Here is a 27,358-nt window from a genome sequence, read left to right as displayed (position 1 = left end):
TCGATGGCTGGAGTGAGACGAATGCCTAAGTATTTGATCGAAGTGGTGGTCCATTGAAATGGTGTGCTAGCTTGAAGGAGGGAAACACGGTGCTTCGGGAGCGAAACGTTTAAAATCTCAGATTTCTCTAGGTTGGCTTTGTATCCCGAGACTCTCCCATAGACCCGTAAGATCTCCATGATGCGTGGCAAGGCTTCTTCCGGATTAGAGATGACAAATAAGACATCATCTGCAAAAGCTGTTGCTGAGGTGGTGACCTCTCCAGTTCGGATACCCAAAACAGACGAGTCTTGGCGAACTCTCTGAAGGAGTGTTTCGAGGACCAGAATGAATAAGGTCGGTGAGAGTGGGCATCCCTGTCTGGTCCCGTTGCGAATCTGGAATGCTTCCGATAGTGTCCCGTTGACCTTAAGTCTGGCGTAAGGAGACTTATAGAGAGTCAAAATCGCATCAACAAAGGGCGGCGGAAACTGGAATCGGAGCAGCGTCTCTTTCATGAAGGCCCAGGAGACCCTGTCAAAGGCCTTTTCCGCATCTACGCCCAGGAGTATAAGGGGGAGGTTGTCTTTTCTGGCCTTATGTATCAGCGGAAGTAAGCGCCTCGTGTTGTCCCTGCCCTCTCTTCCTGCTACAAAACCGGACTGCTCAGGATCAACCAAGTCTGGGACTAATGGCTTCATTCTTAAGGCAAGTAGCTTGGCCCAGATTTTCAAGTCCAAGTTTAGGAGGGAAATAGGCCTATAGTTGCCACAGAGGGTGCAGTCTCTTCCTTCTTTGGGAATGAGAGTTATGTGGGCTTCTAGCGTTTGAGTTGGGAGGAAATCCCCAGAAAGCAGCGCATTACACATTTTGGCCAAGTGTGGAATCAGGGTGGACTTGAACTTTTTGTAGTATAACAGCGGCAGGCCATCAGGTCCCGGGCTCTTTCCTGTGGGGAAGCTGTTAAGAACGTCAGACAGTTCTTCGTGCGAGACCGGGTCTAAGAGTGAAGACACCGCGTCTGGAGACAGTTCAGGCAGGGCCAGGGAGTCTAAGAATTCTCTGATCAGGTTCTGCTGCTCCAGCTCCGTATACGGAACTTCATGGTCTGCTAGGTTGTAAAGATTGGAATAAAACTTAACGAATTCCTTCGCTATTTCAGGCGTATCAGCGGTGGAAAGGCCCTGATCGGTCATGATGCTGGGGATGTAGGTTTTCTGTTTAGCCTTGTGGAGAAGTGATGACATGAGACGGCTGCCTTTGTTTCCGTGGGCATAGAGCAATTTTCGGAAATGGAGGTGGTGTTTGGCCGCTCTCATATTGAGTATGTTCAAGAGGGCCTCTCTGAGACTCAGCAGGTCCGAGAGCGCCGCTTCCGCCTTAGTTCTCTTATGAATGCGTTCTAGTCTTGCTATATTGGCAAGGAGAGAGTCTATTTCCGCTTGTTTCTCTCTCTTCACTCTCGCAGCTAGAGAGATAAGTACGCCTCTGATGTAGGCTTTGTGTGCCTCCCAAACTAATGGCGGGGAGACATCTGGGGTCACGTTGCTTCGAAAATATTCTCTCAGGTGTTCCTCCAAGAAATCTACATTCTTCTGAGTGTCTAGTAAGGATTCATTTAGACGCCATGTCCACTGTCCCTTAGAAATCTGTCGGAGTTGAAGCGAAAGGAGAACCGCAGAATGGTCAGTCACTGTTATCGGACCAATGCTGGCGTCTGAGGAGAGGGGAAGCAAATCTTTTGAGATAAGCAAGTAGTCTATCCTGTGGTATGTCCCCGCCGTGCTAGAGTAAAAGGTGTAATCCCGCCCAGTAGGGTGCAGCATACGCCAGGAGTCTACCAAGTTAAGCTCTTGGAGTGCCCTGTGGATCGCGCTGATAGACCTCTGCGATAGAAGCGACTTTGGAGAGGAAGTATCTAATACATGGTTCAACGCAACATTAAGGTCTCCACCTACCACCAGCTGTCCTTCTGTGAATAGGCTGAGAGAGTGCAAGGTTCGGATAAGCCAGGACGTCTGGTTTTTGTTCGGGGCATAAAGGGATGCGAAGGTGTACGGGACTGAGGCTATGCTGCCTTTAACGAACAACGCACGGCCTTCAGAGTCAGCATACTTCGCTTTGAGGATGAACGGCATGGAAGGGTCAATCAGAATGGACACTCCTTTTGACGCTGAATTCGGGTGAGTACTGTGGAAACACTGATTGAAGGATTTACCAGGAAATTTGGGGACCTTTAAACCCTTGAAATGCGTCTCCTGGAGGAAGACTACGTTTGCCTTCCATCTCTTGAGCAGATACATAATGTGGTGCCTCTTGTTTGGGGAATTAAGGCCATTGGCATTCAGAGTCACACATTGGATTTTAACAGATGCGGATGTTTGTGAGGAAAGCATTCTGCAGCGTTGTGATTGCAAGGCACCTAGGAGAGGGGAAAGAGCAGTAGGACAAGGAGAGGTGAGTATAAGTGGGGAGAGGGAGAGGAAGTGGGGTAAGCGAGGAGGAACAAGACAATAAGTGTAAGCACAACAACAGTGAGACAATAGGTTAAGAATAATACAATCTACGTAACTTAGCGAAACGTAGTCAAAAGGAAACTATCAAACTATGCCACCTAAGGTAGCTACAGCCAACTAAGCAAAATCAGGGTAACTCAGATCTATAGAGATCTCCAGAGGGAAAAGGAAACAGATAAATACCAAAATGGACGCTGGTGTGTCCACACCATGCGTATATAAGCAAAACACTACACTAGTATTGCAGTAGTATAGAAAACAGGAAAATATCAGTCATCATCGGGGTAAGATAACACAATATCAACATCACCCAGACATGAAAGGTGCATAGAAATAAATGCGTAAACCAAAGCTTAGAGGGAGTTATTCCCAGTCTGGGGTGAAACCGAAATTAGGCTATGAGGCATATACAGTTCACAAAACAAGGTAAAGGCAAACCGTGATGTACATGGTCAATTAGAGTCCAGGCCACGCATAAGCTGCTTCCTGGACCTCGGGGACCGGAGGCGACCTGGAGTGCGCGGAGGGTCCAACAGGGGCAGAACGGAGGTCGGGTCTGGATCCCGCGGGATCGGCAACCAGGACGGAACCGGCACAGGAGGAATGTTGAGCACTTCCCAAACTTGGTCCAGGTCCCTGGGAGTAAAGACGTTGTATCTTCTACCACTTTTGGTGAACGAGAGTCCAAAAGGGAACAGCCAGGCATATGGAAGGTTATGCGCCTTCAGAACATCCAGTAGCGGGCGCATCAGGCGGCGTTTTTGCAGCGTGGCAGGAGCAAGGTCTTGGTAGATTTGTACAGGGGTGCCATCATGTGACAAGTCCTTTTTGTCTCTGGCTGCTCGGAGAATCTCAGAGGCGTGAGCGGAGGATAAAAGGCTGCATATAACATCTCTCGGCGGATCATTGCCATCCGGGCGTGGGCGAATTGCTCTATGTATTCTCTCAATTAGGATAGACTGCGCCTTCTCCTCTCCAAGCAACATTCTGAAAAGTGACCTCGCTACTTCAGATAAAGAGTCCGGCAAAAACGTTTCAGGGAGTCCCCTTATACGGACATTCTTACGTCTGTTACGGTTTTCCAAGTCCTCCAGTAACAGATACGTTTTATTAAAATGCTCCGTGTGGGAGTCAAGCGTGGCTGTCATGGCAGAAGTGGTTTTCTGAGTCTTCGCCTGTTTCGATTCCAGGGAGTCTACTCTCTTCCCCAGTGCTTTCATATCTGCTCTGAGTTCGGCTATCTCGGAAAGTACCGGGACAAGCGCATGGGAGAGAGCCTCTTTAAGGAAACCTTGGGTTATGACTGTAGAATCAGAGTCCATGTTGAAGGATTCCTCCTCAGAGTCTGGGGCCCCGGCACCTTGAGAAGAGCAATCACTGTGCTGATGTTTATGAGATGGGACCGGACGTGCAGGGTTTTGCTTCTTCAAGAACTTCTGCATGTTAGTCGGGGAAACAGGCGTTTTCTGTTGTAACTTAGGATCTGAGGGTCTATCCTTCCCGATTTTGACCATATCTGAGGGGGGGGGGTAGGTAGCTAAATAGGTGTGGAACAGCGTCCTAGGGCGGTGATTACAGGCTCATGAGGGGTAATGAGCAAGTGGCCAGAGACAAACTTGAAAAGATACGCAAGAGTTACTGTAAAGTAGTAGTAGGCCGCAGAAGAGACAGTCTATTGTGAAAAGTCTGAGGAGGTTGAGGAAGTCTGTGGAGGGGTAATAGGTTCAGTTGGAGGGAGAGCCAGGGAAGGGTGGTGGGGGGGGAGGGGGGGCCAGGCAGTATGAGGAGCTTCCCTGGTGGTTGTGTAAAAGCTCTGCACTCTACTGCCTGGCAGCCAGAGTCCGGTGTCTGTGGGAAATGATGGCTGGATCTGTGGGAAGGTGAGGAGGTCCCAGTATGCAGATGGTGCCAGAGGAGGAAGGGGGGGGGGGGGGAGGGGAGTTGAGAATGGGCGATGAGGGCAGAGAACTGCAGGGGTTAAAAAACTGCTTTACTTATCTCCCTTTTTGTGTGTGCTCCCCTCCGCTTCTTGAAGTCGGCACCGGAGTTCAGGTACAGCCAGTAGAAGGGATGCGGCAGCTTTCTATCTCCTCCGCAGCAGCCGAGAGGCGTCTGGGTGTGTGCACTGCAGGGCCGCGGGACCGGAAGTGAGCTGATGCGGCGGTGCCGTCAGGTGAGCCCGGGGCGCCTGAGAGGCAGCAGGAGAACAAGATGCGGTGTCTTCGTTCGAATGTCCGGAGGAATCGGAGGCAAGCAACGTAGGCAGATGAGTCTCTCTGCAGGTCCGGTGCGGCGTTCGCGCTTGCAGCGGAAGTTAGAAGTAGGTGAGCGCCGGGCGGCCGGGATGCGTGGTAGGCCGCAGGCTCTCCACCGCAGATCGGAGCCGCAAGAAGAGGGAATGTCTCTAGCCAGTCACGCTGGGAGGTTGGGGGAAAGGTCCCTTGAAGAAGGTCCAGTGGATGGTGGCACTGTAGAGGCAGATGAAATCAGATTTTGTGCCGATGAATCTGGAGCTCCAGAAGCGCACGTCCTTTCGCCTCGACAGTTAGGCCACGCCCCCCAGTCTATTTGTTTTTCCATCTCATCATGAAGAACATTCATCTTGTCCATTACCGCTAATAGATTGTACATTTTTGCTGTAGTATATACACTTTAGTTGAGATCATCAGTACTAAAGAGTTTAGGTGTAACTTTAAAAGTTCACCTTTCAAATCCAGACGCAAGGTATACACAGCAGGGAACCACTGGTGTGAAGTGACAAAGCTGGATGAAACCAACTCCAGGCAGTGAAATATTTAATCACAAAATTTAAAGCAAAACGCTACTGAAGTCAAGTGTTGAATTTCATCAAAGGGACACATTCTTCAGAAAAAAATTCTGATACAAACCTACGGCTTGATAACCAAGCAGTGTTTTATGACATTACTTAGCTCAAAAGAAATCCTAGTGATCAATAAACTATAGCAGAAGGAGGTCCCATCATGTATTCCAATGTCATGTAGCCTGAAGTATTTCATGCAAATTGTGTGTACTGCTGATTCCAGATGGTGCCACAATGAAGTGATTTCTACAGCTTGAGAGCAGCTAAACTTAACAGTCTTGGGTTGTAGCTTTACATATCACTGGAATACTTTAGTATTAAGTAAACATACGAGAATGATACACAAAAACAAATGCCAAAAAGATACTCTGCTACTATAGACAAACTTGCTGCAAGTTATATCCTGAATTGAAAGCCTATTTAACAATCCTACTTGAACTTACACTCCAGCTAGTGAACCTGAAAACCTTACGTCTTGTTAGAGTAAGGAAACTGCTAATTTGAAGCTTATACATGGTTTGAGCTACCTGTGCAACCATAATGTATCTACAAAACAGAATCATCAAAAAAGAGAAAAAAGAAAGAAGAAATAGAGAGGGCAGAGATGGCCAAGTCAACTTAGTATAGAGTTTGTAACCACAAAAGGCAACATTTGATTTTCAGCAGAATGTGTAAAAAAACTGAGGCAGCAATGTGTAATGGGCTTGTCTGCTTTAGGAAACTAATTAGTAGTGTTGAGCAAGTAGTATTCAATCGAATATCTCGCCGGCATAGGAATGCGTGTAATCGGCCGAACACCAAGGGGTTAAACGCTTCGAATATTCGATGGACCACCAAGGAGATGGTGGTGGACTTTAGTAAACGGAGAGGTGCTCCGACCCCGGTGGAGATCCAAGGAACATGTATTGAGATAGTCAGGACCTATAAGTACCTGGGCGTGCTCCTCAATAATAAACTAGACTGGGCTGATCACCTGGAGGCGCTGCACAGAAAGGGCCACAGCAGACTCTACCTGCTCAGGAGGCTGAGGGCCTTCGGAGTCCGGGGGACACTTCTTAGGGCCTTCTTCAACTCTGTGGTTGCCTCAGCCATCTTTTTCGGTGTGGCCTGCTGGGGAAGCAGTATATCAACCAGGGACAGAAATAGACTTGACAGGCTGATCAGGAGGGCCAGCTCTGTCCTGGGGAGCCCCTTGGACCCAGTACAGGTGGTGGGTGACAGAAGGATACTGTCTGTGGTGACCTCCATGCGGGAGAACAAATCCCACCCCATGTATGGGACCCTGATGGGACTTGGCAGCACTGTAAGCGACCGTCTGCTTCACCCCAAGTGTGAGAAGGAGCGCTATCGCAGGTCCTTCCTTCCAACCGCGACCAGGCTGTATAATCTACATCAGACCAAACGAAGAGCTCTCCGCACAGAGAACTAATGATTATGAGGATGACCATGAGGTCTTCCTCTTTCTCTTCTGTTTTTCCTTAGCTGCCATGGACTCCTAGTATATCTTCTCTTCTCAGCTTATCTGTGTCTACGTCTGTAACATATTACTCTGTATTATCCTGTATCTGTATTACTATGCTGCTGTAACACGCTGAAATTTCCCCAAGGTGGGACTATTAAAGGATTATCTTATCTTATCTTATTCAATCGAATACTACTTGCTCAACACTACTAATTATCAGATACAACATATCGGGTCAATCAGTATTCTTTGTGTGTAATACTTCTAAATGGAACAGAGAAGACAGATGGCAAAAAAATACGAGACAGTCCATCTAGTCTGCTCTTTTAACATTACTATTTTATTTTAGGATACACATGTGTTTATCCCAAGTATGCTTAAATCTACTTAAAGAGGACCTTTCACCACTTTTGGGCACATGCAGTGTTATATACTGCCAGAAAGCTGACAGTGCGCTGAATTCAGCGCACTGTCGGCTTTCCCGATCTGTGCCCGGTGTGAAGAGCTTACGGCCCGGTACCGTAGCTCTTCTATGGTCAGAAGGGAGTTTCTGACCATTAGCCAGGAACGTCCTTCTGCCTCGCGGCGCCAATCGTGCTGTGCCGTGGAGCCGGGAGGAACGCCCCCTCCCTCTGCTCACACAGCTTGTCCGTAGACTAGCATTATCAGGAGAGGGAGGGGGCGTTCCTTCCGGCTCCACAGCACAGCGCGATTGGCGCCGCGAGGCAGAAGGACGTTCCTGGCTAATGGTCAGAAACGCCCTTCTGACTGTAAAGCGCTACGGTACCGATAGCGCTTTACACCGGGCACGGATCGGGAAAGCCGACAGTGCGCTGAATTCAGCGCACTGTCAGCTTTCTGGCAGTATATAACACTGCCTGTGCCCAGATATGGTGAAAGGTCCTCTTTAAAGGGGTATTCCCATCTACATAATTTTTTAATATGTAGATTAAAAGTTAAACATTTTTGCAAATATAAGTAATTAAAAATTCTGCAGAGTTTTAAAGATTTTCTCTAACTTTCTTAGTGGTCACAGTCTTATCTTGATCTTTTGCCATGGATATGACCACCAATGCAGAAACTTTCTAAGGTCAGAAAAATTAGCCATGATTTCTTTATTGTGGCCGGGATATCTTCTGATACATGTCAGGAGCCCAGCTATGATGCCACTGATGACACTACAAGTCCCAGACCATAGAAAGTTTCTGCATTAGTGGTCGTATCCATGGCAATCGATCAAGATAACAGACTCTCACCACTAAGAAAGTTAGAGAAAATCTTTAAAACTCTGCAGAATTTTTAATTACTTATATTTGCAAAAATGTTTAAATTTTAATTATCTACAAATATAGATATGATTATGTACATGGGAATACCCCTTTAAGGCTTCACATAGCGGGCTACAGCAAAAAAGTGCTGCGGGAAAAACTGCGGTGGAAACGAATCAATCACTTTTTCCCCGATTTTCACAGAAGGCCTACAGAGGTTTCCTTTGCAGACTTTCAGATTCCATTATACATATAGGGAAACTTCCAGCATTTCCATAGATATAATTGACACGAAGTACAGTATTGTAGGATGTTTTTTTTTTCACATGCTTTATATGTAGCAGTAGGTAAAAGTTAAAATGTAAGCTTTGCGTACCATCAAAGTTTCAGGATTCTACAGTATATAAGCCATAATGCAACTCTGCAACCCCTTTTTCTCCCCTTAGTAAGTGGCTACAGCTTGACTTTTTTTTTTTTTTTTTTTTTTTAAGTAAACAAATACTGTACAAAAACAGTAAAACCTAAAACTAGTGTAACCCCCTCACAGGAGTTACTAATGGTTATTTGGCCATATAAGTGCCTTACATGTTATGATAGATTGTATATGTTGCCATGTTCATCCTGTGTTCATTTGTGTAATGTTGTTAAGCTGTTGTTCTCTGGTTTCACTTGTCCTAGTGAGCTGTGGTCTCCATAGCAACACATACTATGGTGAGTGGATCTGTAGCTTGAACAGGAAATAGTTATAGCAGAGAAAGGAAGTAGTATTCTGTAAGCAGCCAGGGAAGGAGAAGCAAGGAGAAGTGTGGCAGTGGCCATCTTGTGTTTCAGACACTGTGTGCTGTGAGGATTGCCACAGCAGCAGCAGGACAGAGAAGCTGCATTACTATCAGTAAGAGGACAGGATTATATCAGGCTAAGCAGAGCTATAACCCTGGCAGCCTGCACCCACCTCTACAAGGTAACTGAGCCCCTGCAATAGACCAGAATCTGGATCTGCAGACATCTTAGACTCTCTGCTAATACATGGGAAGGTGTCAGCCAGCTACAAGCCACTGTGCCACAGCTCACTGCTACAGGACAAGTGGCCAGCAGATGCCTGTTAAAATAAAGCAGTGAGCACTTCTACTGATCCTGGCCTGGACATTGCCTTCCTTGTAGCTACGCCCTGGGCTAAAGCTCTTTGTTGGAGTAGAGCACTGGCACCCACATCACCATCTCAGCCCAGGGACCAGCGGGTGTCTCAATACTCCAACTGGCGTCACAACTAACTGACTCTGCCTATTTCCCTGTGCACCTCTCCTGGGAGTTCTGGTGCCTATAAGGTCATCATGACAGTCCAGCCTCCTGCACGGTTCTCCCGGGGTGGTCGCACTAGACTGTATACTAAAAGAGAATATCAAAAGATTAGGGTCACCTGAATCAATAGTGTTTTCCTCTTGTGACCTGAAGCCTCTGTTAGGGTAAGTTCACACAGAGTTTTTTGGTCAGGGTTTTGAGGCCATATCCGCCTCGAAACTCTGACCAAAAAGACAGCTTTTTTCCGGGGGCCGTTTCTTCCGGCTCCCAGAAAAAAGATGCACGATTCTCATTCTTCAGGCAGAATAGTCTCATGATTCGCCTGAAGACACTCCCTCCTCTGGACTAGGCCCATTCATTGGGTCTAATCCGGAGCAGAGGGCGCAGCTGGATGCCGGTGCAGTGCACCGGCTTTCGGTCGAGGCTACCCTTCTTTTGGATCGGACCCTGAAGCGGGCTCCGCCTCAGGTTCTGATGCAAAAAACTGTGTGAACTTACCCTTAATGAGTCATTACCTTTTTTTGTCAACATCTAAATGAGCCCTTTGGGGCACCAAGGACATTGATGCTTACTTTGATATTTTTGCCAGTTGATGATGTTCTAACAATTTCTTGGCAGCGGAGGCACCATTTTCCAAGGGGATAACACTGTTTGTCATCAGAATCCACCCCCTCCAATAGCTTAGGACCACCTGAATCAGAGACTCCCTTTAAATGAAATACATTAGACTCCTACCCAACGTTATATGCATACAGCTTTGATTTGCAGGACCCTGGCACTAGCAACTTGTAAGCTTCATATATACGGCTTGATGACATTTCTTAAATCAATATATTTGAGATTCTGGAAGTGGCCTGAGAAATGGCATTCATCACAAAAAATCATAATTAACTGAACAGAAACTAAAGGACATTTTAATCCAAAATGCTGCAGTTAATGATCAAACTATATTAAATTTTAATACATAGTCATATGAGGAAATTTACACTTTAAAAATATCATTTTAATGCAAGACCTTGCAGAAATAATTTCATCAAGGCAGTTTTTGACACAAGGCATTTAAGTGACAGGACAAAGGTGATATCACTGTCAATTACCAGACCATAGATCAGAAGTGCATATTGACTGTCTGCCAAAATCACATCTATTATCCTGGCATTAAATATTTACAATCCCTCTCTGAATCTGCTTAAACCAGAAAGGAGGAAAGCTTTAATGCACTAAAAAAGAACTTGCTTGGGAGAAGCCAATGCTATGTCACACTTCCAGTCTGCTGATACCTTGTTTGGGTCTACTGATCTGTGTCAAACTGTAACCAAAAATATCACTCTAATTATTAAGCAAAATAACGAGACGCAGTGTGTGACATAAGATGTTCTGATGTGTAGCTGATCAGACCATGCTTTATTAAACCGGAAGGCTTGACACAAATAAAAAGGTTTCAGAACATTAAACTCACAACCTTCAACCTTCTAGTCTACCTGACAGCTTGTATGACAACTACCAAATACACAGAATCCAGCATTTGTAAGACAGGCTGCATTAGAGTACCACCGGCGATCCTCCCCAACATGGTGTTGCCCATGTGTTCCCGGTAAAATGGCACCTCAGTGGTACCTTATTGCTCGCGATCAGTGCAGGCATTAGCACTAAGTCTCTACTATATAATGCAGCAGAAACCTGGTGGCTATGGCAGCCGCTGAGCTCCTGAGCAGCTGCCATATTTAAATACCCAATGTACTATGGCAGATGTCAGCAAGGTGTTAAAGTGCATATAGACATATATACATGTCTGTATACTAATATGCTATTTACCATTTCTGTATATTAGTATACAGTATAACGGTTTAGGCATTTTATTTTTAGCTTTCTTTATTGACTTTTACTTATTTTTCACTTTAATAAATGCTGAATACATCAAGAAGGGGACATACAAAGCCATCCACAACCTGTCACCTCCATATATCTCTGAACTAATCTCCCGCTACCTGTCCACACATAACCTCAGATCCTCCAATGACCTCCTACTCCGCTCTGCTCTCATCCGCTCCTCACACAACCGTCTCCAAGATTTCTCTCGTGCATCCCCCATATTCTGGAACTCCTTACCAAGACACATAAGACTGACCCCCACAATCACAGGCTTCAAGACGGCCCTGAAGACTCACCTATTCAGGAAGGCCTACAACCTCCAATAACACTATCACCGCACCACCATCTGTACAGTCTCCCACTCTCCTTCTGTACCTACCCCCCTTCCCTCATAGATTGTAAGCCCTCGCGGGCAGGGCCCTCTACCCCACTGTGCCAGTCAGTCACTGTTCGTATTATATCTACCTGTATATTCTGTGTACTGTATGTAACCCCCAAATGTAAAGCACCATGGAATTAATGGTGCTATATAAATTAATAATAATAATAATAATAATAATAATAATAATAATAATAATAATAATAATAATAATAATAATAATAATGCCACAGGGTACTATACTCCTTTTCATATTCATTGAATGGGAGATATCAGAGATTTTTCTCAGTGCCATGCATGTATGGTTATACTTTATTGACAAACTCCCTGCTGCACACTTGCAATTGTCATGGCACGTCTTGGTGAATGCATACACTCTCCTATGCGTGAATAGAAAAACTTTTGTGTAACTACATAAATGCTGCCATTAGTTGTTGTCATGAAGGAAAAGAATGGGTTTCCTTGTTTAATAATAGAAATAATGCTAAATGACACACGTAATCTGATCTGTCACTGTACCCCAAATCAATATTCATAAGATATGGCCCCCAGACTGTTAGATGTACATTAGTTCTTATTCTCCAAATGGGCAGAAACCATTTTTTCTCAGAAATGTACTTAAAGACTTACGAAATTATTTGGTAAATATCTTCTGATCTTCCTTTACGAAGACGCAATAGCCATGCCCCTGGATTGGCCTTCAACTGGAAATATCCCTATGGGGTAAAAATAAAAGTTCAGATTTATGATAAATCACCTTTACATTGCTTAGGCCATGGTTGATTTATCTAGAACAATACATTATACATTTCTTATGATTTTATACATTGCATATCAGTGCAGTTTTTGTTGAGCATTTACTTACAAATGTATATAAGATACATACAGGATGTTTAGGGCAGTATTTAGTAGGCTCAAGCATTTTCTGTCATCAGCATGTGTATTGTGTCAATGTCAACAAGCAGTTTGATGTGTGCTAATAAGATGCAGGCATTCCCACCTACTGTGCATAAGGAGAAAGTTGTCACTCAGTGGCAGGTGGATGGAGGAGTTCATAGCCGATGAACACATCAGACTCCTAGGTCACAGCACCAGGAGTGCGTTTAGCCACAGAATACATAGGGCTGTGGATCAGCTTGTCTGACACTATTGCTAGATGCCCTCAGCTCTAAATTCTATGCCTAGACATTGAGTTAAAAATACAACACTATGGGAAGCATAAAAGCGTATTGCACAATGCTCAGTGGAAAAATATATAATGCATAGTATGCCCATGTTGTGAAAAAGCAGAGCAGGAAGATCTTTTTAAAAAAAAGTGCTCTAGTCATTTTTTTCCTGTCACTATGCACATATTCCCCCAATATATATACACTCACCGGCCACTTTATTAGGTACACCATGCTAGTAACGGGTTGGACCCCCTTTTGCCTTCAGAACTGCCTCAATTCTTCGTGGCATAGATTCAACAAGGTGCTGGAAGCATTCCTCAGAGATTTTGGTCCATATTGACATGATGGCATCACACAGTTGCCGCAGATTTGTCGGCTGCACATCCATGATGCGAATCTCCCGTTCTACCACATCCCAAAGATGCTCTATTGGATTGAGATCTGGTGACTGTGGAGGCCATTGGAGTACAGTGAACTCATTGTCATGTTCAAGAAACCAGTCTGAGATGATTCCAGCTTTATGACATGGCGCATTATCCTGCTGAAAGTAGCCATCAGATGTTGGGTACATTGTGGTCATAAAGGGATGGACATGGTCAGCAACAATACTCAGGTAGGCTTTGGCGTTGCAACGATGCTCAATTGGTACCAAGGGGCCAAAAGAGTGCCAAGAAAATATTCCCCACACCATGACACCACCACCACCAGCCTGAACCGTTGATACAAGGCAGGATGGATCCATGCTTTCATGTTGTTGACGCCAAATTCTGACCCTACCATCCGAATGTCGCAGCAGAAATCGAGACTCATCAGACCACGCAACGTTTTTCCAATCTTCAATTGTCCAATTTCGATGAGCTTGTGCAAATTGTAGCCTCAGTTTCCTGTTCTTAGCTGAAAGGAGTGGCACCCGGTGTGGTCTTCTGCTGCTGTAGCCCATCTGCCTCAAAGTTCGACGTACTGTGCGTTCAGAGATGCTCTTCTGGCTACCTTGGTTGTAACGGGTGGCTATTTGGTTCAAGCTGATAGAAAGGCAACAGTGACTCAGTCTGGCCATTCTCCTCTGACCTCTGGCATCAACAACGCATTTCCGCCCACAGAACTGCCACTCACTGGATGTTTTTTCTTTTTCGGACCATTCTCTGTAAACCCTAGAGATGGTTGTGCGTGAAAATCCCAGTAGATCAGCAGTTTCTGAAATACTCGGTGCCAGAAGGGCTGGTCTAACAACCATGCCACGTTCAAAGGCACTCAAATCACCTTTCTTCCCCATACTGATGCTCGGTTTGAACTGCAGGAGATTGTCTTGACCAGGTCTACATGCCTAAATGCACTGAGTTGCCGCCATGTGATTGGCTGATTAGAAATTAAGTGTTAACGAGCAGTTGGACAGGTGTACCTAATAAAGTGGCCGGTGAGTGTATATCTAAGGCATCTAGCATTACCTTAAATATTCTATCTGAATTCTTCTCTTTTACTAGGTCATGTGATATTCAAAATGACCAGATACAATCTCCAGGAATTAATTCACAGTTTAAAGAGTCCATTCCGTCATAGCTCTATATATATATTCATAGTCTTTTTTGTCGGGTTCACACTTGTGCCTGGTATCTCTCCACTGTCAAACTGCTTACACACACACAAAAAAAAAAAAAAAAAAAGAGAACTGTGTCCTTTTTTGACATTTCCATTTTTTTTTTTTTTTCATCCACCCTCTTTATTCGGAGCATGCGCAAAAGGAAAAACTAGTTGCAAAACAGATACAGACGACTATCCATTGGTAATCCATTTGTGTCTGCTTTCCATAGACCTCAATGTAAAAACATAAGAGATTGGTTGCTGTCAGTCTAATATCGTTATTTTTTTTGAATGGGGAGAAAGTTCTGCAAGATATCAGATGGAAATGCTAAATATGCACACATTGAAAGTAATGGGTTTTAGAACAAACCATTCAATGTCAGTTTTTGAGATTGTATCAAAACCCGATTTAGTACAGAGCGCCAAACGCTTATATGAACCCAGCCTTAGATTATTTAGGAGAATGCAGAGAGAAGGATAATTACATGATCCCCAAGAAGGTAGACATAGTACAGTCTTTAGCTGCCCATGTGATTATGGCCTAATGCATCATGGAATTGAGTTTGATCAGGATCTGGAGGATGTTGGATTTCAGGGATATGACAGCAGTATACATGAAAGAATCCTAGAGTGTAACAATCAGGAGAGGAGTGCAGTGATGGAATAAAGGGCTTTTGATGGAGTGCTTCTTTAACTCTTTTTATGCAGAGAAATTTGAGCAATGTTTCAGAAAAATATATATATTTTTAAACTGCTATATTCATAAAGGAATCAGGACAGAATGAAGTCATTAAAAATATATGGTGTTAAGAAGCATGTCTACTTAGTGAGGGTTACGTTAAAACACAGAAGGATGTTGAGGGGTAAATAAAGTGCCTTCAGTGCCACCCATTAACCTTTAGCTCTGAAGTGACAAACTCTTGCTAAACTTTCCACCAGGATAAAAGTATTCTTATACAGCTCTAGTACTTTCAACAGAATGGACAAAAATGGGTAATTTGAACAGACCTTTAGCCAGCAATTTTATCTGTATTCTATGTTTTATGTGTAATACAGTATCAGATTATCTCCCCCTGGAATCCTAGCTGCAAATTGCCTATTGTACTTTTCTATAATATACACCAATGAAACACAGCAGCTGATCATTGTAACAGATTCATAATCCACCATTAGACAACTCTGATGTTTGCTCGGTTTCCTTTAATGTTTATTGTACATTCAGCTAAAGTGCAACCCTGCTAGGCATCCGCACAAATAAAAAACAAAGTACATACTTATCTAATGTATGGGAATAGGAAGAGATCCAAAACCTATCATGTCTGTGTAGCTGCAATCTATCATACAGTGAAAACAAAGCAACATTATAGCCATGAGGTCAGGTTTGCTATTATTGCTGCTCTGCTGAGTAAGCGGTTACAAATGTGTTCTCCAGGAATATGAGAACAGCAAATCTGGTGTAAAACTAGGGCAAGGCTAGAGCATCATAAAGATAGACAAACTGCATTCTGTATAATGTAAGATCCAAATTCGGCATTTCCATCTTGCCTATTAAAACTACACCTAGTGAAAAGATGAAATGTACAGCAATTAACTTATTATATTATTTATCATTACGTGACATTCTTATCTAAGTGGAAAGGCTATCCAGTAATCTTTTAAAGCTACAATTGGCCACCAGTGGAATGATGGCCAAAGTTTGTGTATGATGCCAGTTTACCTCGGGTAAACTATAAAACACGTGAAACACTTTAAAGGTGTATAAACTCCAATAACTGCTTTACTTATGTATCTAAGCAGATGCAAGTTACAGTTTATGCATGTATAAAATTTCAATGCCACAAGGACAACCTTATCATACTGCCAATTGCATTTATGCTGTGATACAATACGGGAAACATATACATATCTGTTTTCCAAGATGTAAATAGGAAAACAGTGCCAAAGATAATATCCCCAGAACCTGGTCTAGAAGTCTCATCTCTGCCAAATCAGTTTTCCCAACCCTGTGCTGAGAAGATCCACCTAGATCAAAACCGCGCTGTCCACAGCTGGGATACTGATTTGGCTAAACCCCGCATCATAGCATTAAAGGCTTGTGAAAAAGGTCAGGCATGATGTTTAAGAAAGCTTTCCCTAGAGGGCAGCAAACAGAGGCACTGTTTTCCTATTTACATCTTGGAAAACAGATTTGCATATATTTTTCCCATAATCCCCCAGTGGAGCAAAAAAGGCTTTTGTAAGACTCCATAAGCATGTTAAGGTGATCTCTCCTTAAGGAGTGATAATATCCCCAGAAAATGGTAATCCAATACAATATAGATGTCCTGTATTTGACAAAAGAAAAAGGAGAAGGTGAATAAATTCAACATATATGCAAATTGGAGAATCATAAAGTATTTCTAAAACCTAAATTTTGGGTCTGGTGCATTCTGTACTGTAAGCCCATGCGCCTCTGGAGGTTTCTCTTATAAATATTCGTGTGGCACGGTATTCTCCCATAGTAATAATGTATCTACAACTGTTGGAATATGTGAAAATAAAAACCTCTTTGAATCAATGTGAAAATTTGAGTCACACAGAATAGAATATTATAGGCCGTCCATTCAGGACCCACAATGCAAATAAAAAAAAAAAATAACATATGACATTAGGCATGCAGAAATACAAATGCATATTGGGTGTTACAGGTAATATATCACAGCATATCAGGTTGTAGAATTTGTAAGTCACACTAGCAATTACTCACCAGGTTAGCCATCACTATAGTGTCTACCATGACTGGATCATTTCTCATGCCCAGTGTGAACTGCAGTCCTCTAGGTGGTTGTCCTGTTGACACATCAAAACAATGCCCCTCCAATAACAGGTACTCCAGTTCATAGTTTGCGGTAACAATCCCTTCAACCTGAAAAATGCATGTATTCTATCATTCAAAAATACTCTAAAGCTTATTTGTAAAAACCAGTACAAGACAGCAAAAATTGTAATTAATCAGGAAACTTTTTTGCTTCCTAGACTAAACTTGTGTGACTGACTGGTTCCTATGGGCTACAACTCCACATGGAGCTAGTTTTAATAAGTGCTATTACAACTCCATAATTTTGTAGCATTATGGTTCAAGATCCTTCAGTAGTGCAAGAGTGTGGAGGATGGAGCAAATATGTTTTACAAGCAGATAAATGGAAGATGTCACGTTTGAGATTTTTGTTTCGATAGGCTTTGTCAGCAAACTACTATTCATACATTGCAAATGATCAAAGAACATCTGGAAGAATAAAAATAAACCACAATCCTGCAAAAAGGCATAATGAAGAAATAAAAGACAATGACTATGATTACAGTAAATGGGGAAGTTAATAAGCCCAGTGAAGACGTGCAAGGTGGGGTTTTTACGACTATTTTTAAAACGAGAGAATAAATATTAACTTCATTTAAAAACAAAAAGTCCAAAAAGTTAAGTTCATAAAAGTAATTAACATTATACCCAAATGACAAAGAAATCATGAAAGGTTACAGCAGGCATTACCTGAGAGCTAAAGATATAAATACTAAGGATATTAAAGGGGCTCTATCATTGGAAAAAGTCATTTTTAACTAATCACATCCTTGCATAGCCTTTAGAAAGGCTATTCCACACCTACCTTTTGTATGTAAATTGCCTCAGTAGTTTTTGAATGAGACAGTTTTTATTCATATGCTAATTAGCCTTCTCTGTGCGCCCTGGAAGTCTCTTCGTGCACGGTTTGCTGTGTATACAGCACAGGCTGCTGCTGACTCCTCACTGCTGTGTGCTGTCTGTGAGAGCAGGGAGAGGAGAGCTGGCTGACAACTTCCTGTGCACTGAGGAGCTAATTAGCATATGAATAAAAACGGCCTCACTCAAAAACTACTGAGGTAATCTATATACAAAAGGTGTGGAATAGCCTTTCTAAAGCCTATGCAAGTATGTGACCAGTTAAACATTACATTTCCCAATGATAGAGCCCCTTTAAACAAATGCATACCTCTGCAAAGCCTGTAGTTGTGTGAAAGTTGATGTGAGCGATGAAAAAGGCGGCACAAAGTTTATTAAATGAGCTTGCCTGGCATTTACTGTTAATGAAATAAAACTCCAACATGCTGAAAAATTCAATGTTACTTCCTTTCTTTTTAGGAACAAATGCTTTAACAAAGAACTATTTGCTTTAGTCATTTGCTAAGCAGTGACTTAAATATATTAGGACTATGCTCACTACTCACTTCTCCACCCACATATACTCTAAACATTCATTTGAGCTGTCAACACTTTCGCTCCAGTACAAGTAAGGCCACACGCTGCAGGCTAGCCTTTGCAAAATCAGAGGCTGCTAAGCATAGGTTAACACTTGTGTCTGGTCTCCATTTGGGGATTCTGTCCCCGAATCTGGTTGGAAAATGCAGTGAGAAAAGTCCTGCAAGTAGAGCTTTTCGGTCTGCAATTTTCAGGCAGAAACCAGCAGACTCCATAATAGTCTATGGAGTCTGCAAGTTTCCATGGATAACCACTTTATAAGAAGATTGGGTTTCCCTGTTTCGTGTCCACTTGATGGAAATGCTGGTGGGAACTTAACATAACTTGCTGAGATGTACATTGTTAAAAAAAAAAAAAAAAAAAAAAAAAGCATCCAATAGAGTCTTATGATATGGATTTTGATGCGCATGGCGTTTATTGTTTCGAGATTGCCCAGAGTTTCAGCTCCCTAAAAATTGTGACTGAAAGCCGCAACAAAAGAAAATTTTGTGAGAGTTGATATTTGAAGATGTTCGATATGCAAGACAGATCAGTATCAAACATTTTCACCTTGGATCCCAACACATCTATGACTAATTTAATCAGGTGTCTTCTTTTCAACCTGGGCAAAATAGTGTCTGTTAGACCAGGGCCCCACATGGCGCAAATGCCGTGTTTTGGACATGGGGGAAAAAAACTTGGCGTTTTACGACCACTGAGAAGTTGATGGGATTCTAGAGAATCCCCATCCACATCTTGCGAAAAAAAATATACGCTGCAAACACGTTGCGGTTTAGGAATTTGCAGCGCGTCAATTATACCTACAGAAACACTGTCAATATCCCTAGCAGAAAGTCCGCAGAGGAAACTTGTGCAGACTTTCTAGGAAAAGCACTGCTGGATAAGCCGTGATGCGTTGCCACTGCGTTTTTTTCCACAGCACTTTTTAGCTGCAGGAAGCTACGTGGGGCTTTATTCTTAAGCAGTTTTACCTATCAGAAACCACAACACTATGAGGTCAGTGTCAGAGATCTAATATCTGATGATTCTCTACTGGAACTTTCTTTTACCCTCCATATAAACTATAAATCCTATAACCAGTGGGATACATTATGATTTTGGGAAAAGTCACATTTTCTTCACACATTTAACACTGAAACCATTGAAGTATATAATAGAGATTCATTTCCATATAATAAAAAGTGACTTAATGACTGTTACAGTAGAGGATAATCTGCAATGCAAAGTTTCCACTTGGCAGTAAAGTGCTCTGTGGTAACTCACGTCTTGTAGATGGATGTTATCGAGATCGCATGAGCTGTGCACTACTTCCACAAGCCAGCTCTCTGGGGTGTTCATGTTCAGAGTTAGCAGAGGCGATTCAGGCATATCTAGGAACTTAGCCGATGGACCCGGAGAGAGACTGTTGTTACTTAAAAATGTCAATTCTGGTTCAAGCACAAGACGATAGAAACTGGAACAAAGATGTGAATATATAGTGTTAAGATCTTGCAATTTGTAAAGAAATTTCAAAGTCAGTCTGTAGCCTAGAAAAGGGTTACTAATAACAGAAATAAATCAAACCGCATCATTATCAGGAAGCATCAATATCATGCAAGCATCGATAACCTTATTCGCACTGCTAGAGACATTGGGTTTTTTTATGCCTGTACAGATTGTAACCTTCACTGAGTAACTCCTGCTCTAGCAATTATGTACATCAATAATGTTTCCAAACACTGCTGTTCTGTGTCTACTGCCTCTAGGGTGAACGGTCTTGGTCTGTGCATTTACTCGCTCCTTATTAGTTTCATGCAGTTTAAGATTTGCAAACTGCCATACCATGGCCGAGACGGACAGCTTTCACTGCTGGAATTAATTACCCAAAATGCTCTGCATAAAGTGGGATTTCAGTCCTTAAATTCACATGCAATTCATCCACAATAGATAAAACATATATGTAATATTGCTTTACAAATATTTCTACCACCTAATTACTATTGTACGTACACTGTCCACTGCGTTATGTTAGGTTGTCGGCAGCTGTAACCACATTTATGTCACACATTGTAAACTGGCAAGCCTATACCACAACTCTTTACACTATACTCAAACATGAGACTGAGACCTGGAAGAAGAGTCTTACATTATTATCCAGGGACTCTGAAAAGGTAACTGCTTATTCCTATAGGTGTTTGCCTGATGACTGTCTTGATACAAACTCCTGGACCTGTTTGCTTGTTGCGAACCATGGTTCATTTTGACCAGGTCTCTGAGCAAGACTACTAACTTCCATCCGACTACAGCCTACATAGCCAAACAACAACCTGCCAACTCCATAATGGTTTCCAGAAAAGGACTCTGTTTTTAGGTCCTTCCTTCCATAAGTTTTCACTCGAGTGCTGATACTCTTTGCACAAAGGTCTAATAGAAGGTATATTTTGGAGCTGTTGGCTGAAATGCTCCATGGAATTCAGTATAAAATATTTTTTAACCTTCTGGGCTTATCCTTAAAACCACTTAGTATATACCCTCACCAATGTGCATAGTGTAAGACTTTCTGAGTTAGTATGGGTTCACACTACTGTTATTTAATGTCCGTTACTCTCATCCATCACAGCAACAGACATGAAATGCCAGATGCAAATGGAGCCCCCTGTGAAAAACAGTATTTTTTTTTTTTAGCATTCTGATGGAAGAAAAAGCCTCCTCTGCCTTTTGTTATAGGTAATGGGAATGTAGGCAGACAGAGGTGGCGCCATGTGTGTTTATTTCTCTAGTACTGTTACTGTCCGTTAAAGATCCCAAATAGAACAAGGTGTGGAGGAAAAGATTTGATTGCCCTACCTAATGCAATTATACTGTAAAAAAAATCCTTTGAAAGATATATACCAGAAGAAAAAAAACTCCTTACTGTAAATTTAAAATGTGTAAAACCTGCGTTTAAGGCAAATCTAGGATCAGCAGAAATTACAGACCTAAATCCAAAAACCACATTTCTTTCGTGTTCTGATGACAACACATCTGTCACGATTTCTGTCAGTGATTGTGCTGATGTGGAGAAGGTGGACTCAAGTCATCATAAACAATAATATCTACAACTAACCTGGGTTAAAGGGCATCGGCCATCACTAATATCCATTCTAAATGAATTATATGTGATCATAGATTTTGGTTAGTGACATAGCAAACCTTCCTTTTTTTGTGTCAAGTACAATCTTTTGTTAAAAAAATAAATAAATCTACTTTTATTTTATACACAAATAACCTGTTCGGTGCTCCCAAGGTGTGGCCACACGTGGCAGAGCACCTGTTTTTGCCTGTGGTCACTGCATATTGGTACCGGTTGATCTTTATGGTAGGGACAGTGCTGAGTAGCAACCACAGGAGAAAATGGATTATCTGGGAGGTATAGCCATGCCTCAAGTGCACTGAACATTTGCATACAAATTAGGTGGTTTCTCCTTAAGGAGTGACATTATCCCCATAATATGGTCTCTCACTTCTACCAAGTCAGTTCTCTCTACACTGCGTTGATGAGGTCCAGACCGAAACAGCCGTCCATAGCTGAGAAACTGACTTGGTAAAAATCCCACATTATGCAGTAAAGGCTTCTGGGAAGGTCGGGCATGATGTTCAGGGTGCTTCCTATAGAGGGCAGCATAACAGAGGCACTGTCTCCCTAGTTACATCTTGGGAGACAGATTTGCATATTTTTTACAAATTAATAGTCAACTTTCTTGGCAGCAAGACTGCACATTGACACAAACAAAAAAAAAAAAAAAAAAAAAAAAAAAAAGTATGTTCACTGAGTCACTAACCAGACTGGACTGTCAGCGGATTGGACACAGATTGCAGAAAAATCTACCATCTAAATCCTTTAGAATCTATTTAGCAGTAGCGATTTGGGCCCATAAATGCTCATATCTCCAAACAGAATTAAGATAGTGAAAAACTGGTCCATCTGTTGTCATGTCATACAGGGTAAGGGTGGGTTTGCATTAATGTTATTCAATGCTGCTCTCTTCCATCACAGGATGAGACCAACGGACATTAAATGACAGATGATACACTACTATCATTAATACTTCTTGATGTCATTCTTTGATGGATGACAGCAACAGATTAACAAGGAAAGTGTGAGCATAGTCATAGTCAGAATGATATCAGTGAGGAGCCTCAATTATTTGCAAAACAAAAGAGCACAAACATCCAATTTCTATGATACATAATTTTATGAAAATCTTCTGTTAACTCATAAGATAATGAATAGACCTCAGCTGCAGGAAAGTTTCTAAATCAGACAAAGATTAAGCATATATGCATTTTTACCCCATTGACCTATAATATGTAGTACATTAATATTATAATGACATTTAGGAATTCAGACGTTACCTTTTCAAGGGCATTTCTGATAATTTTGCTTTGCAGTTCATGAACATGGTCAATTTCATGTTCATTAGACGACCAAGTACCTGGAAAAAGGATTAAAGCATATTAAGACAAAACCTTAGAATTAGAGATGAGCGAACAGTGTTCTATCGAACTCATGTTCGATCGGATATTAGGCTGTTCGGCATGTTCGAATCGAATCGAACACCGCGTGGTAAAGTGCGCCATTACTCGATTCCCCTCCCACCTTCCCTGGCGCCTTTTTTGCTCCAATAACAGCGCAGGGTAGGTGGGACAGGAACTACGACACCGGTGACGTTGAAAAAAGTAGGCAAAACCCATTGGCTGCCGAAAACATGTGACCTCTAATTTAAAAGAACAGCGACGCCCAGCTTCGCGTCATTCTGAGCTTGCAATTCACCGAGGACGGAGGTTTCCGTCCAGCTAGCTAGGGCTTAGATTCTGGGTAGGCAGGGACAGGCTAGGATAGGAAGGAGAAGACAACCAACAGCTCTTATAAGAGCTAAATTCCAGGGAGAAGCTTGTCAGTGTAACGTGGCACTGACGGGCTCAATCGCCGCAACCCATCTTTCCCAGGATCCTGAATGGAATACACTGTCAGTGTATTCCCGTATACCCGATATATACCCCGATACCCGTTCCAACGGTGTGCCCCCCCACCTTCACCCCAGAAATACCCTGCAAGTCCCCTAGCAATAGAATTGGGGCTATATACACCCACAATTTTTACTACTGGTATACAGTGCCATTGTCTGACTGGGAATTCAAAGAATATATTGGGAATACAAATACCCTCATTTCTTGCTACTGCCATATAGTGCCAGTGTCTGACTGGGAATTCAAAGAATATATTGGGGTTACGTGCACCCACAATTTTTACTACTGGTATACAGTGCCATTGTCTGACTGGGAATTCAAAGAATATATTGGGGTTATAAATACCCTCATTTCTTGCTACTGCCATATAGTGCCAGTGTCTGACTGGGAATTCAAAGAATATATTGGGAATACAAATACCCTCATTTCTTGCTACTGCCATATAGTGCCAGTGTCTGACTGGGAATTCAAAGAATATATTGGGGTTACGTGCACCCACAATTTTTACTACTGGTATACAGTGCCATTGTCTGACTGGGAATTCAAAGAGTATATTGGGAATACAAATACCCTCATTTCTTGCTACTGCCATATAGTGCCAGTTTCTGACTGGGAATTCAAAGAATATATTGGGGTTACGTGCACCCACAATTTTTACTACTGGTATACAGTGCCATTGTCTGACTGGGAATTCAAAGAGTATATTGGGAATACAAATACCCTCATTTCTTGCTACTGCCATATAGTGCCAGTGTCTGACTGGTAATTCAAAGAATATATTGGGGTTACGTGCACCCACAATTTTTACTACTGGTATACAGTGCCATTGTCTGACTGGGAATTCAAAGAATATATTGGGGTTATAAATACCCTCATTTCTTGCTACTGCCATATAGTGCCAGTTTCTGACTGGTAATTCAAAGAATATATTGGGGTTACGTGCACCCACAATTTTTACTACTGGTATACAGTGCCATTGTCTGACTGGGAATTCAAAGAGTATATTGGGAATACAAATACCCTCATTTCTTGCTACTGCCATATAGTGCCAGTTTCTGACTGGGAATTCAAAGAATATATTGGAGTTACGTGCACCCACAATTTTTACTACTGGTATACAGTGCCATTGTCTGACTGGGAATTCAAAGAATATATTGGGGTTACGTGCACCCACAATTTTTACTACTGGTATACAGTGCCATTGTCTGACTGGGAATTCAAAGAGTATATTGGGAATACAAATACCCTCATTTCTTGCTACTGCCATATAGTGCCAGTTTCTGACTGGTAATTCAAAGAATATATTGGGGTTACGTGCACCCACAATTTTTACTACTGGTATACAGTGCCATTGTCTGACTGGGAATTCAAAGAATATATTGGGGTTATAAATACCCTCATTTCTTGCTACTGCCATATAGTGCCAGTTTCTGACTGGTAATTCAAAGAATATATTGGGGTTACGTGCACCCACAATTTTTACTACTGGTATACAGTGCCATTGTCTGACTGGGAATTCAAAGAGTATATTGGGAATACAAATATCCTCATTTCTTGCTACTGCCATATAGTGCCAGTTTCTGACTGGGAATTCAAAGAATATATTGGGGTTACGTGCACCCACAATTTTTACTACTGGTATACAGTGCCATTGTCTGACTGGGAATTCAAAGAGTATATTGGGAATACAAATACCCTCATTTCTTGCTACTGCCATATAGTGCCAGTTTCTGACTGGGAATTCAAAGAATATATTGGGGTTACGTGCACCCACAATTTTTACTACTGGTATACAGTGCCATTGTCTGACTGGGAATTCAAAGAATATATTGGGGTTACGTGCACCCACAATTTTTACTACTGGTATACAGTGCCATTGTCTGACTGGGAATTCAAAGAGTATATTGGGAATACAAATACCCTCATTTCTTGCTACTGCCATATAGTGCCAGTGTCTGACTGGTAATTCAAAGAATATATTGGGGTTACGTGCACCCACAATTTTTACTACTGGTATACAGTGCCATTGTCTGACTGGGAATTCAAAGAGTATATTGGGAATACAAATACCCTCATTTCTTGCTACTGCCATATAGTGCCAGTTTCTGACTGGTAATTCAAAGAATATATTGGGGTTACGTGCACCCACAATTTTTACTACTGGTATACAGTGCCATTGTCTGACTGGGAATTCAAAGAATATATTGGGGTTATAAATACCCTCATTTCTTGCTACTGCCATATAGTGCCAGTTTCTGACTGGTAATTCAAAGAATATATTGGGGTTACGTGCACCCACAATTTTTACTACTGGTATACAGTGCCATTGTCTGACTGGGAATTCAAAGAGTATATTGGGAATACAAATACCCTCATTTCTTGCTACTGCCATATAGTGCCAGTTTCTGACTGGGAATTCAAAGAATATATTGGGGTTACGTGCACCCACAATTTTTACTACTGGTATACAGTGCCATTGTCTGACTGGGAATTCAAAGAGTATATTGGGAATACAAATACCCTCATTTCTTGCTACTGCCATATAGTGCCAGTTTCTGACTGGGAATTCAAAGAATATATTGGGGTTACGTGCACCCACAATTTTTACTACTGGTATACAGTGCCATTGTCTGACTGGGAATTCAAAGAATATATTGGGGTTACGTGCACCCACAATTTTTACTACTGGTATACAGTGCCATTGTCTGACTGGGAATTCAAAGAATATATTGGGGTTACGTGCACCCACAATTTTTACTACTGGTATACAGTGCCATTGTCTGACTGGGAATTCAAAGAGTATATTGGGAATACAAATACCCTCATTTCTTGCTACTGCCATATAGTGCCAGTGTCTGACTGGGAATTCAAAGAATATATTGGGGTTACGTGCACCCACAATTTTTACTACTGGTATACAGTGCCAATTTCTAACTAGGAATTCAAAATGCGCAAGGCTCCCGGAAAGGGACGTGGACGAGGCCGTGGGCGAGGTCGGGGGAATGGTTCTGGGGAGCAAGGTAGCAGTGAAGCCACAGGGCGTCCCGTGCCTACTCCTGTGGGGCAGCAAGCATTGCGCCACTCCACAGTGCCAGGGTTGCTTGCCACATTAACTAAACTGCAGGGTACAAACCTTAGTAGGCCCGAGAACCAGGAACAGGTCTTGCAATGGCTGTCAGAGAACGCTTACAGCACATTGTCCAGCAGCCAGTCAGACTCTGCCTCCTCTCCTCCTATTACCCAACAGTCTTGTCTTCCTTCCTCCCAAAATTCCGAAGCTTTACAGAACAATAACCCAAACTGTCCCTGCTCCCCAGAGCTGTTCTCCGCTCCTTTCATTGTCCCTCAACCTGCCTCTCCACGTCACGATTCCACGAACCTAACAGAGGAGCATCTGTGTCCAGATGCTCAAACACTAGAGTTTCCTCCATCTCCGTTCGATTTGGTGGTGGATGACCAGCAACCCACCCTCATCGACGATGATGTGACGCAGTTGCCGTCAGGGCATCCAGTTGACCGGCGCATTGTGCGGGAGGAGGAGATGAGACAGGAGTTGGAAGAGGAAGTGGTGGATGATGAGGACACTGACCCGACCTGGACAGGGGGGATGTCAAGCGGGGAAAGTAGTGTGGATGTTGAGGCAGGTGCAGCACCAAAAAGGGTAGCTAGAGGCAGAGGCAGAGGTCAGCAGCTTAGGCGAAGCCAGGCCACACCCGGAATCTCCCAAGATGTTCCAGTTCGTACCCAGCCCCGAAA

The 27,358-nt window shown here is 42.7% G+C and overlaps 1 protein-coding gene across 1 annotated transcript in view; it reads right to left on the bottom strand.

The window, feature by feature from the left end:
• UGGT2 (UDP-glucose glycoprotein glucosyltransferase 2) overlaps positions 1–27,358 on the bottom strand; it is a 197,559-nt gene that overhangs the window by 37,722 nt on the left and 132,479 nt on the right. The window contains exons 26-29 of the mRNA XM_075265381.1: positions 22,988–23,067; positions 19,877–20,066; positions 17,090–17,248; positions 12,227–12,312 (exon numbers count right to left, since the gene is read on the bottom strand). Of these exons, the coding sequence (XP_075121482.1) occupies positions 12,227–12,312; positions 17,090–17,248; positions 19,877–20,066; positions 22,988–23,067 (515 nt within the window). The remainder of the gene's footprint in view (positions 1–12,226; positions 12,313–17,089; positions 17,249–19,876; positions 20,067–22,987; positions 23,068–27,358) is intronic.

The sequence above is a fragment of the Leptodactylus fuscus genome, chromosome 2 (genome assembly GCF_031893055.1).
Source record: "Leptodactylus fuscus isolate aLepFus1 chromosome 2, aLepFus1.hap2, whole genome shotgun sequence".
NCBI lineage: Eukaryota > Metazoa > Chordata > Amphibia > Anura > Leptodactylidae > Leptodactylus > Leptodactylus fuscus.
This window is presented reverse-complemented; position numbering and strand designations above follow the sequence as displayed.